The 13,224-nt window shown below is 43.4% G+C and overlaps 1 protein-coding gene across 5 annotated transcripts in view; it reads left to right on the top strand.

The window, feature by feature from the left end:
- Positions 1 to 13,224, top strand: part of NTN1 (netrin 1) — a 131,107-nt gene that overhangs the window by 100,638 nt on the left and 17,245 nt on the right. For all 5 annotated transcript variants that reach the window (XR_014153091.1, XM_081848687.1, XM_081848686.1 and 2 more), the window contains one exon: positions 12,895 to 12,969. Coding sequence is in view for 4 of the 5 variants with exons in the window: in XM_081848687.1 (XP_081704813.1) it covers positions 12,895 to 12,969 (75 nt within the window). In the remaining variant the exon portion in view is untranslated. The remainder of the gene's footprint in view (positions 1 to 12,894; positions 12,970 to 13,224) is intronic.

Below are 13,224 nucleotides of genomic sequence, written 5' to 3'. Positions count from 1 at the left end.
GCTTTGTAAGCACTTTTCTGTGGTCTATTTGCTCTGTTCCTAGAACATTGGCCTCTGGCTTGTGCAACAGGTATATCTGTGGAGGGCTGCTGAATGGGAATATAGCTCTGGCTTCAAGCAGAGGATTGTATTGTTGGATGAGATGACTAGAAGATGCTCTGACATTCACTCTGAAGGGGCTGATCAGGCAGGAATTTGGCTGAGAAACAGGCACAGCAACCATGTCTGTGTGAGGGGTGTGTGTGTGTGTGTGTGTGTGTGTGTGTGCATGCATGTCAGAGAGAGAAGAGGGGGATGGATTGATGAAGAGAAGGGAAGGAGAGAGAAAGAGAGAGAGAAGGGGGAGTGGGAATGGCCATGCCCACTTTTTGGCCTTGGCTCTGACCACCAGTGGTATGCAGTCCCCAACCAATATGGCCCCCAGCCCTGAAGTTTGCCTAGCCCTGATTTATTGCATTCCAACTGTGATTGTAGACATGGATTGTTTCAGCTAAACAAACCTTCATTGACTTAAATGAATTATTCCATATGATAAACTTGGCCTGTGAGCCGCATTACGAAGTTCAGCATGACTTACCTCTCTTCTGGTGTACCAGCATCCTGCCTTGCCAGTTTTCCCTACCAGTTGCTGTTAGCGTCATTTATTTCTGGCTGCAAATTCTTTCCTGGATTATAGAATTGCTGCTGCTCAAAAGGCTAATCTGTATACCCTGGGCAGCTACTGGAAATAATAACTGGAAAAAATTCTTTGCTCTGTTGTAGGGCTAGTGTTTCCTGTGGGTCTTATCACGTTCCTAGGATTTCCCACAAAGTATAGGAGCAGAATAGTGTAAGATATGACCTGCTCTATCTTGGCTATCTGTGTGCTTCATTTGCAGCAGCTGTGATATAATGCAGTTACGCAAATGCTTGGACTGACCTAAGCTGGGCAGGACAACAGCCCAGAGGCCATACTGTAGGGAACATTCTTTCTCTGCCCCTGGAGATGGGCTGCATTTGGCCTTTCGATTTCCTCATTTTGCAGTTCCATAAACACTTTAGCTGAGAGAAATGGGGGCAGGAGAGAGAAGGTGGGGAGAAAACTCTGGTAATTTTCCTGATAATCAGGAAGGCAAACCACTGTGACTCTGGAATGGCTATGTTGACTGACCTTGCCGCTAGCATTGTTAGACTTTGTAAAATACAAATTCATGTTCTAAATTAAATACACGACAATTCAGATTAGAACAATACTGTAGGCTGGTGGTTTAGAGTTATTTCATCTGACATGCAACCAGCACAATTTCCACACACACCCCAACAAATATTTTTATTAAACTTTTAACATGAAAAGACATTTAATTGACATTTGCATGGGGATTGTCATTTTACACAGGATCAGCTACATGAAGGATTAGACCTCTCCAGAAAGTTGTATGGGCTGTTGGGAGTAGGCATAAATCCCAGTGTTTGTTGATAAAGTCAATGAATGTGTGTCATATAGCATAGAATGAGTCTTTTTGTGGTTTCCCCTGCAAGCTGGGCATGGCAAGTTAGTTTTTCTGACAGGGCTACCTGCCGGACTCTATCTAGACACTTGAAGGGAAGAAACTAGGCTTTATTTCACCCGGGTCAAAGACTCACTTTGGTACCCCCTCCCATGCGCATTTGGGTACACACACAGAGAGAGAGAGGGAACCTCAATGGCACCCCTCTGGAGGCTTCACCCAGGGCAAAAAAACCTGGCTACCTCCATAGCTATGGCTCTGCCACTTGTCATGTGAAAGGCATACAACTAGTACAAATATGCACAAATCCTATGCTTGTTTTTTGGTAGTAAGTCCCATGTGGGAGGAAGTTCCAGTCATAAGGAGCAGCAAGGGAAAATGTTACTTCAGGTAGCAAGGATACCTTTGAATGGCTGAGGATGGTAGAGCTAGACAAAATGATCTCTTGCGAAATATGTGCAGAGACAAGGACAGATGAGGCTATGGAAGGTTTTGAACGCTGAAGACAAGAAGGGACTTAAAGATGAAGGCCAAAAAGTCAAAGTTCTGAGAGAGCTGAATAATTTTGAGAGGCAAAGGGAAGGGAAGTATCAAATAGAACACCAAGGCTTTGTGCCTGGTCAACTGGGTGGATGGTGACGCTGGTAACGGACAAAGAGATGATGGCTTGGGAGGAAAGATGAGAAGTTTGTTTTTGATCACACTGAGCTTGAGACTATGTTGCAGCATCTCAGCAGAAATATCAGAAATGTAGTTGAAAATGCACATGAAGTATTCTCTAGCGGGGAACGTTTAGCCTTCCAGATGTTGTTGGATTACTTGCATCATGCCTGACCATTTACCATGGTCATTATCCAACAACATCTGAAGGACCACAGGCTTCCCATCCCTGCCCCTATTGTTATCAAGTTGCTGGATTCTGTTGGGTTCCAGTTTTCTTGCCTTCTGAAATGTGAGGTATCTTGTGACACCTCCATTTGAGCTCTGATATGATGAAGCACAAATGGGACGCGGATGGCGCTGTGGGTTAAACCACAGAGCCTAGGACTTGCTGATCGTAAGGTTGGTGGTTCGAATCCCCGCGGCGGGGTGAGCTCCCGTTGTTCGGTCCCAGCTCCTGCCCACCTAGCAGTTCGAAAGCACCCCTAAGTGCAAGTAGATAAATAGGTACCGCTTTATAGCGGGAAGGTAAACGACGTTTCCGTGTGCGGCGCTGGTGCTGGCTCGCCAGCTGCAGCTTCGTCACGCTGGCCACGTGACCCGGAAGTGTCTTCGGACGGCGCCGGCTCCCGGCCTCTTGAGTGAGATGAGCACGCAACCCTAGAGTCGGTCACGACTGGCCCTGACGGGCAGGGGTACCTTTACCTTTACCTATGATGAAGCAGCAAAGTGGGGGAGACAGATGCTGCCGCAGTGGGCTCTGAATGAGATACTCCGGTGCTAAGCAGTACGCTCAAGCTTTAATAACAAAACATCTTGGCTGCTCCTTGTCCTTCCTGCCTTCATACCCTAATGGGAGAGACCCCAAAATGGCATTCAGCAAGTTAACGCTATCCCCTTGCTTTCAGCAACAACACTTCACAATGGAGCCCCCATACAATGGAGGGAGCCGAAGGTCATGACAAGGGTTAGAAGGCGCCCACCGGGGGCTATGACTTGCTGTCAAACATAAAGCAAAGTCCTTTGTACACCCCACCGCCACCTCTGGGTTTGAGCCCTTTCATTCTGCTTTGGTTTTGCGGGTGGATATGGCTGCTTTTCCACAATAGGGCATCTTGATAGAAGCTAGAAGGGAAGGAAGCAGGTGTGGGTACCCTTGACAACTGCATTCCATTCTCCTCTGAAACACTTCCATATAGTAGAAATTCTTCATTGTAATTTAAAATAGACGTGCATTTTTAATATGCCACTTTCCCACAATTCTTTTACAATACTATTCTAATTCCCAATAATTGTATCATCGTTTAGGGGTGGGGGTGAGAGAGGGGTTGATGCAGGATTTAAAAATAAAATGTTTGTTCTGAAGGGAGGTCCCATATGTAAATTTACTCCCCAACCCAACCCAAATAAACAGTAGGTGGGAACCAAAGATGGTATAATGATTTCACTTCAAGATTGGCTTTATGAAGTCACATAGGCAGTTTGCACTTTTAGCTGTGGGGTGAACCAGGAAACAATGAATGAAATTTTGTGTAGTGAAAATCTATTGAGCAGAGTCTGCCATCAGTTACTTGTGCAAGTCCCTTCTCTTAAACTGGTAGTATTACTCTGGATTTGCTACTCTTGGAAGTGCAGTGCAATATGGATGTGCTCCAGCTCTTCTCTGGAGCTTGAAGCTCAGTACAGAAAGGAAGTGGATCATCCATTCTCTCACACCACACTTCCAAGTGCCTGGATTGCCTCTGAAGCTCAACATAGTTGTTTTATGCCTTTTGTTCTGTGATGGAATGCAAGTTAACATACATGGATTCACAAGGATCAGAACTGCTTTGCTTAATCAAGGTTATTGTATCATGTGCCTCCAGACTGTTTTCTGGAACACATAAGCGGTAAGACACTGCCCCTCCCCTGCTAGTGAGGGTCAGGAAGCTGGCAATCACAAATTTTAGCAGGCTATCTGGACCAGACAAAATGTGCAAATTCCTGATGGCCAGGGCTGAAGTAATCCCAAGTGTAACCCACCTTCCTTTTTTGTTTTCTTAAAACCAGTTTCAGTGTGATGGTATCAGTTTCCTTTATGGAGCCCCAGCAGTATGTTCTCTGCTTCTAGAATAAGAATTTTAAAGAAGTACTGCTGTCACTCAAGAAACAGAAACTTCTACGATCCCCGTGGCATCTAGTTCAACTCATTGTCCCACTCCTGACAACATACTATTTTCTGTCTATCCTTGGACAAGTATTTTGCTGCTTCTTTTCATATGCTAAAGTCTTGCACAGTTGGACTTGCATTGGATTGAAAGATGGGAGGTGTATTCCAGCCCTTGGAAGGGTGAGCTGAATACTTGGACAATTGTTGTTTTGGGGTAATTTGGGGAGCCCAGGGAGCAGATGATTGTGTGCTCCCCCCTCTGCTCCCCGTCATCTTGCAAGGTTTCTAAAAGATTCAACTCACCTTTAACTTGTTTCTTATTCCTGTTTGTCTTCCCCGTCATCTGCAAATGACAGGCAAGGCAGAAAATCTGCCCTGTGTTCAGACAGTAGGAAAAATCTCATCAAGTTGGTTTCCTATTCCTGTTTTTAACTGGGCGGATCTGAAATCAGCAGGGTTGTATTCCTTAAAGGGAGCTGTAATCAGGAACTCTTAAATTTGCCAGCACACACCAGTTCACAAATACACCCTCATGAACTATCATTTGGCAACCCATGAACAAGAAGAAAACTCTGCTTGATTATAATACTGTGGTGGCTATGAGTATATTCTCTTGGGCTGTAAGGCTGCGGGGACAAGGAGGGGCCACAGACAGATTTATTAATGGTGCCTCGGCTCCCACAGAAGCCTGCCCAAGTCTTGATTTCCGTCCTGGCAGCCCCAAGTGAGAGGCTTTAATCTAATTTCATGCCTTATTTGCGCCAATTTGTTTTTCAATCAATCTTGCTCAGCAAGAAGAAAGGATATTGCTAGGGGCTTATTTGTTCGGTCTTGTTCCAAGGGTGAGGTTAATAGCAGTTATGCTTTGCTGGGATTGCTGCAGGGTTCATGGAGCTTTACTTGTTCACTTCAGCTCCCTGTTTGCATCTGGCACATCCTCTTCTGCCCCAACTTTACATACCAACCACGCTTTACATACCAAGGGCACTTGAACCAGTTTGAGCAGCAGAACTCTGCAACTTGACTTCAGTAGGACTTTTGTTCTTAAAATACATTATATGTCTCTGCAATTGTTGTTGTTAAATTTATTACAGGCCCTTCACCAGCAGATCCCAAGGCAGGTTACAAATAATTTAAAATTCAGAATTAGGAAGTTACAGTTACTAATAAGATGCACTACAACGCTGCTCAAACACTATGAACAGACCAAGAGCCATGCCAGCCGTGCTGTAGAAGTGGCAAGAGAGAGGAAGCCAAACTTCCCCTTTCCATTCTCCTAGATTTCATCCAAAGGGGTGTGGTGCATATTCACCCCCATGGGTGAGCTGCGTGTTCTTCCACTGCAGAAACAAACACAGTGGGGAAAATATCTATGAAGGGCAGGGCCAATCTATCCTGCTTTGTGTGAGACATGGAAGCATGGGGAGAGGAAGTGTGCTTCTTTAGAATATCCAGTGTGGCTCCGAGGGAGCTGGTATCAGTGAATTAGCATTTGTCAGGACAAAAGCTGTAACTCTGCTCTAGTGAATCTGTAGAATTATCTAGCCAACCTCCTCGGAATCACCTTGAGCATATGAACTGCACCTGCAACAGAATGTAATTTTGCATATACAACCTAGGACTAGCAAAATAGTGTCACCACGCAATCGCTTTGGGATTCAGGGAGGACCAGTCGGGTTTTAGACCCTGATTGTGAGAGCTAGTGCTTTCACATAACAGTTGGCTCTGGTTACTTGTATAGCTTGTTATAAATGACATGTCTGCACAAATGCTGCCCAGTTGCAAGACAGAGGCAGCCTTGCACACTTTAAAAGGTGATAATGGGGGAGCAGCTGGTACGGGCCTTAGCTAGTGCCAAACTGTGGAGGAAATCCATTTGGTTTAGCCATTGTCTCTACTGCTACAAAGCAAGCAAGTAAAAACCAGATGGCTATTGAACTATGTTCTTGTTTCTTACTTCCATTCTCCAGCTGCTAGAAGGTTTAAGGAAGTCTGGACATGTTTAGCCAGGCCAAAAGTAAATAGATGTTTATTTGTTTGTTGCTGTTATTTATGTATTAAGCATTTGAAAATACGGATAAGCCCTGTACAAAGAGTAGAATGGACAAATCTCTACAATAATGGCATTCATTCTAACATGGGCATGCCTGATATAAATGCTATAGAAAAGGAAGAGTAATGTTTGACATGTCAAGAGTGATGCTATTCTTGAAAATCAAAAATAAAAAGATACATTAAATGGTTCCAGAATAGCTTTTTAAAAATTGAATAACAGAAACAGACAATACACCAACACACACACAAAAAAACATTAACAACGAAATAATTTATACAAGTCCCTTTTGATAGTAAAGTAAAAAAAAAAAAAAAATCAGAAGTGGATGAAATGGATTCATCTATAAAATTATAAATGGGATATAAAAACACAATGTACATTGTACAATGAAGGAAATAGAAAAAAAGAAAAAGGTCTTGCCTGTTCACCAACTCCACCAAATAAAATAAATTTTGATGGGATTTGCTACCCATGTGATTGTGATGTCATATATTTAATAAATAACCCTCTAAATAGAGGAGACATTTGACCCCTCAGATATTACACCAGACTCAAAATCTTTATGTAGTTGGTTTATTGTCTTTCCTCCACCACTGACAAAACTTTCGCTTTTTTAAAATTTAAAGAGAGGTATAATAAAATAATATCAGAGTCAAAGGAACAAATAAAACTGAGTTTAGCGTTCTGTCTGATAGATCCACCCAGGCTTTGTGCTGAATTGTGGTACCAAGGCAGAACCAATGCATGCCATTTTCTGCAGTGGGAACAGCATCTCCAGCCCCCAGCCCCTCAGTGACCCGTCACCTCAAGGTTGCAAAGATAAAGGCAGGCTCAATCAATGAAAGGCTTGAAGCAGCAAAACATTTGGAGGAAATTGTAGCTACTTGGCAGAGAAAGCAGACACTGGCTCTGCAAAAGCATTTTTACTGTCACCCATGGAACCATTTGCTGCTCTGAAGTTGATCTTGAAGATATTAAAACCAATAAACTCACTCCAAGGACAGATTGAGCCTGAACATAAAATCATAGAATTGTAGGATGGGATGGGACCTGCGTATCACTGAGTTCTTGTAGCAAGAGTAAGGAACCGTCACTAACTGATTGGCCTACTTTATCTGAATTGTATTTTAACATGGGAGATAGAAATGGTGCCAGATATTCTGTTAGTAAAAGAACAAGGTTAGCAAAAGCAATACCCCAGGTAACCTACCTGTGAGGTGTTTCCTGCTTTAGCTTTTGACTCCTCATTGCACCCTTTCTCTCCAGCACTGGCTGCATGATTATGGAGGGCCATGTGGCTCATATTTGTGTTTTGGAGAAACGTCTGAAAATGTTCAGATGGTTTATCTGGAAATGGCTATTCTCCATACTGGAATTTGTTTTGGGATTTAGTGGAAACCTAAAGTCAACCCTCGTGTCTCATTCCTTTTTAACACTTTGATGTGATCAGCTATGGAGAATGGGTAATTTTACTAGTTCTTTTCCTGCTCCTCAGAGCAGAATTTTATTACAGTTCTGGCCCATTGTTCAATGACACCATTTCTCCTTCTCTTTCTCTTACATTCTATACCTCATGCTGAAATTGTGGCCTGCTGCAGGATTTGGGGTCAAGCAGCTTCTTATAAAGGGGTTTGGAGACCTGGCTTTGCAGCTGGAACTCAAAGCAGCTGGAGCATGCAGTTCCACAGAGACTGGATTAACTTGCAATTACGCTGTCTGTTGACTCGTTGGCCCATATTTTCGCTATGTGTTGTACTGTATAGAGCTTAGTAGCTACCCAAGCAAATGCATTGATCCCTCTTTAATGAAGTGTGCTCATGGTACCCACTGGTAGTTTTCTTGTCATCTTTAGTTGTTCGATCTTTTCAGGAGACAGGTGCTGCCTGCTCCTACACACTGGGTGTGACGTAGTAGCACAAGAGAACAAGGAATTTTGCAGGCATGGAAAATGTTTAAGCAATGTTCTTATTTAGGGTGTTTGATTCATCCAGCTGTAGAAACAGAGCCAACTCCTCCAAAAGATCAGCTCTGAAGTCTGCTTCACAGGTAACTTTCATGTGACTTGGAGATTATCTGTAGTGTTCTGTCTCACCTAAGCATGTTATCCTGCTTAAAACTGTATGGCAAATTTTATGTTGGAGCTCATAATGGGAAAGCCATAGTAGCTGCCACACAACCCGGAGACATCATGCTGCTGTGTTCTCCCCATCCCAGTTTGTCTCTCTGTGAGATACGTTCTGTTCCTGAATCAGACACAAGTGCAACAGTGCTGAATAGTTCTGAGAAATCAAGATGATGCTATTGATGATGACCATTCTGAGTGGGCAACTGGAAAGCAGCCCTGAGAAATGAACCCCAAGAAATGTGCATACATAGGGAAATAAAACATGAAGCAGAAGAAGGAATAAAACAGATGTGCTGTGAACAATATGAACCAATCTCCCACAAAATACAACCAGAATATCATGTACTGCAAACATGTCCACTTTGTCTCTCAAGCATCTGGCATTCCATCTGGGATGATGCATCCCAGCTGACACAAGAAGTGCACTTTGTCATAGGCTCCAAATAGCTCTAGCACCGTTGCTCAAGAAGTGTTTAGTGCTGTGTGGTTTTAGTGCCAGGCATTCTGATTATCCTATGATCTCCATCTCCACATGAACACCATCCTGTGAGCACAGACAGCAGCATGCTGGGAATTCCTTGTTCAAGGATTAGTAGACCATAGAAGGATCAGGGCAGGGAGGTTTTTCAGGCAAGGCTGTGTGTCAGTTGCTGCCCAGCACATGGAAACCCCAATGACAGGTTTTTAATGCTGTCCACACTGTGCAAATAAAAGAAGCACTAAAAAAGGTGAGTGCACTGATTTGTGAAGGAAGTGTTCAGAAAATAACTAAGCTAACAGATATGAAAGGGGAGGGGGGGAAATGCTCCTGACATGTTCTGAAGCTGCAAAGGAGACAAAACAGCCGCCACACCTTTTTATCCTGCTTTAAGGATTTTAAAATTATATATATATTAAAGGTACCATTTCCCAAATCTGTTTTGTTTTGACTGGACAAGAGATTGCTGGGTTTGAGGTTGCAGCTTGCCAAGGTTGTTTGTTTGTTTGTTTAAATAAGACTAACATTTTCTCCAATCTGGGGAGGTTTATGTGTGTTGTGTTCCCCTGTGGTACCCCAGCTCCTGGAGAGCCTTGCTCTTCTTACAAACTGCACAAGTGGACTTCCACTTGCTGAGCCCTGGTACTTTGGCCTTGGTCAGGGCAGTAGACACACTCCACAAAGCTTCTCTCACATCCCCCCCACCCCCAGAAGAGTGCTTGGTCAAAACAGAGAGAGAATCAAGATGCAGGAGAGTGAATATGCTGTACATGCCTTGTGTTACAGTGAAGGAAATGGGGGATAGAAGCATCATCTACTACAGCACATCTGTAGTCCTGTTTTGGTTCTGTGCATAAATGCTGAGCTGTGCTCAGAGTCAGAAGTTGAAAGTGCAACAAGCGAATAATTCACTTTTCAATTTTCCTGTGATTATTTATACATTTTTGGCTGATATTAATTGCTGTTGCAGACAGTTTCGTGGACATACATTGCCATACAGGTTAGCAACACTGTCCTTAATAGATAACCTAAATGCACTCTGTTGTTGCTAGATAATTTCTGTGTCAATTGTGAAGGGGCTACATGTAGTTTGAGGCAAGATGAGGAAAGCAGGAATACTAGTGAAAAGTATTTGGAGTTGTACTCTTCCACCCTTCTCAAGGGTTACATTGAAATGGCAAGTGAAATTGCCATCAGTGAAATCTTAAACAAGTCTTCAAGAGATGCCTGAAAGTCAAAAGCAAGGGTGTATCCTGAATCTCTGTTGGAAGAGTATTGCTCAGCTTGAGACCAGTGATGCTAAACAGTTAGAAGCAATAACGCCAGAAGTTCCATGCAGAAATAAGGTTCCGTTGGGGTATTGCCAGTGTACATTTCATTTTCTCAAGCAGCAGTCCAAGGCCTAAAGCCTGGGAGATCACTCACCACCTCAGTATTGTATGCAACACTCTGAGCCTTGCCTTGGTTCCTAGGGGATCAGCCAGAAATATTAGTGATTTATCAACTCAATTGAGACAATGTACTTTTATTGTCACAACAAAGGAAATGGCATGCAGAGGGGAAAACATAGAAAAAATAAGAAATAAATTTTCCTTCAGAAAGTGCATATTCTTAGGTATTGGGGAAAGGTAGAAATAAACAAAAAGGAAACACGAATTTGAACCACAATTCCATTTAGAACTTAAACGAAAGCTTGACTTATTATTCAATTATACATCGTGATACATTATACAAGTACCTTTGTTTCAACCCCAAACTGACCCAAAATTGCTTTTATCATCTCTTGGTTGAAAATGCCTGTCTTACTTTTCTTTGTTGCTGCTTCCAAGCATGCTCTCAGCTTCTGTTGATGGATCAGTAATTGGAAGCAGTCAGAACAGTGTTCAACACAGTGGATGGGGGCTCTAGCCAACCTGGTAACACACATTCAAGCTTTTGCTCTGACTTGGGATAGAGAATTCAACTTTTCCTCCAGGACTTGGAAAATGACTATAATAATGCAGCCCTACTCTTACAGAAGACAATGGCAAGACCCCCATTTAATGTAACTGAATTGCAGCCTTTGCTAGTGGTTAACTGAGGTTAGGTGAGATGAGTCTTTTTTTAGAATATATTGTCAGTAGATCCACAGAACTATTCCACAGTAAATAGTTCAAGGACAAATATATTAGTGTGAGATGGGCCCAGAACAATTCACTGTATGGTCAGAGATGGACCAGGAACAACAAGGAGCATTAGTCAGGCTGAAAGAAGCACCCAACCCTTCATGATGTTTGCTTTATAGCAATGGACAGATTGCTTTAACTGTCCGTATGGGGCTGCCTTCCTTCTCCATTTCTGGTCCTCCTAATCCTAATGTGGCCAATGTCTTTCCACAAGGAATACACTCTTATCTTAGGCAATAATTAGAGCTGTTGAACTGTATTTGTACTGAACTATATTTTAATCGGTAGGCAAAGCTCTGCATTAGGCAGTGGTGGAAAAGAAGGGCAGAGGGAGGTTGTAGGTGTGAATGTGGTGGGGCTCGACTTTTCCCTTCCTCCATTGTTCATGAGTATAAATATGAAAATTTCTAAGTATTTTTTATTTCCTTTATCTGTACATCCTGTTTGCAACACAATCAGGTAGGTAATTATACTATATGGATTTATAACCTTAAAGGATGCTGTTCTGGCTAGGAAGGAGGGATATCAGTAAATAATATTGCTGTAGTTGCTCATTTCCATTGTATAGTCCCCTATGTGGTCATAGGGCCTCTCGTTCTTGAGCATACTGCTTGCAGACAAGCAAGAGGTGAATATGATCAGTCATATGTAGGAAACTTATGTTAGCTGATTTGAGCATTCTAAAGAAAGAGCAGGACATGAACACATAATGAAATAATATTTATCAATCACTGCAGAAAAGCAAGTTGCCCATCATCATATGTTTTCCTAACAGCAAAGTATAATTCCTGACCCATCTGTGCACCAATTGGATAAGCAGGAACACTGCTGTAGAAACACTATACTCTGGCATACCTGGGAAACATAGTGCAGGCTGAGCTATGTGCAGCCCAGCCTTGCCAGACTGGAGAGAGAGAGAAAGAAAGAAATGCCACAGCAAATAACAGTTTTTCATGCTCAGGGTCAAGCTGCACTCCCAGTGCTCAAAAGTGGCATGAAAATAGTTCTAGCACAGCCAAAGCAGGATGGAGGCAGTGCCAAAAACTCAACGCAGCATTACATTAGTGGCACTGGAACACAGGATGATGTTCAGGAGGAGTAAATCCATCGTATCACAGCAGTAAGGCCCATAGAAATGAAGCAGTCCCACTGGGGCATTTTATTTGCACACTCCAGTAGAGTGGACGCCAAAGGCTTTGCTAATGCTTCATAGGCTGCTAATTTCCTCCCTGACCCCTTTTGTTGAGGAGTGACCCCAGCCAGAATCCCTTTGCTATGAATGCCAAAGCCTGACACAGGTCTGGGTTAGGGGGTGACAAAGAGGCCTCTGTGGGCTTTAATCAGACTCCAGTTTGCAGTTTAAGAACTGGGGGGGGGGGCTGTGGCTCTCTAAAGATCTGGGTGGCACAATAAGCGAGGCCCTGGGGTCTCCCATGGAGGCAACCAAGTTGTGGCAGCCTGCAGAGGACAGCTTAAAGAATTTGTCAGGCGGGGATAGGAGGGGAGGGAAAGGGAGAGGAGGATAGCTTCTTTTGTGAGTTACTTTCTTTAGAAAGGAAGGTTTTCAGTGAATGCCCCCATTAGATGACCCAATCAGGTCCTGGCAGATGGATATCACAGGCATGCTGCTTATTCATAGCGGGCTACAGCTTTCACTGTTCGCTTCTCCCCTCACACACACACTCCCTTCTTTTCCCAAGTCTTTCATTCATTTTAAGACTAATTTGTTTTGTTAATGTTTTCTTCTGTCTCTTCCTCCTCGGCTCCCCTGAAGACTGTGATTCATACTGCAAGGCATCCAAAGGGAAACTGAAGATCAACATGAAGAAGTATTGCAAAAAGGACTATGGTGAGCTACCATCTCTCCTCCCCGAGGGCACCCTAGAGTTAGTGTGCATCTGCCTCTGTTTATGTCAGAAATTTCAATTTAAGTTCAATTTGTTTTCTGAAATGCCATTGGATTCCTCTCTAGAATTGATGGGCCTGGGCCTGCATTTGTGGTAAGCAGGATTTGGGACCCTTTGTTTCTGGAGTCCTGGGAAGCCCCTGCCAAAGGGTGCAGCAGAGGGGCATAAATACTGGGAAGGTGTGGGAGTGGTGTGGC

Source organism: Podarcis erhardii (genome assembly GCF_964252035.2).
Source record: "Podarcis erhardii genome assembly, chromosome: 2".
Lineage (NCBI taxonomy): Eukaryota > Metazoa > Chordata > Lepidosauria > Squamata > Lacertidae > Podarcis > Podarcis erhardii.
This window is presented reverse-complemented; position numbering and strand designations above follow the sequence as displayed.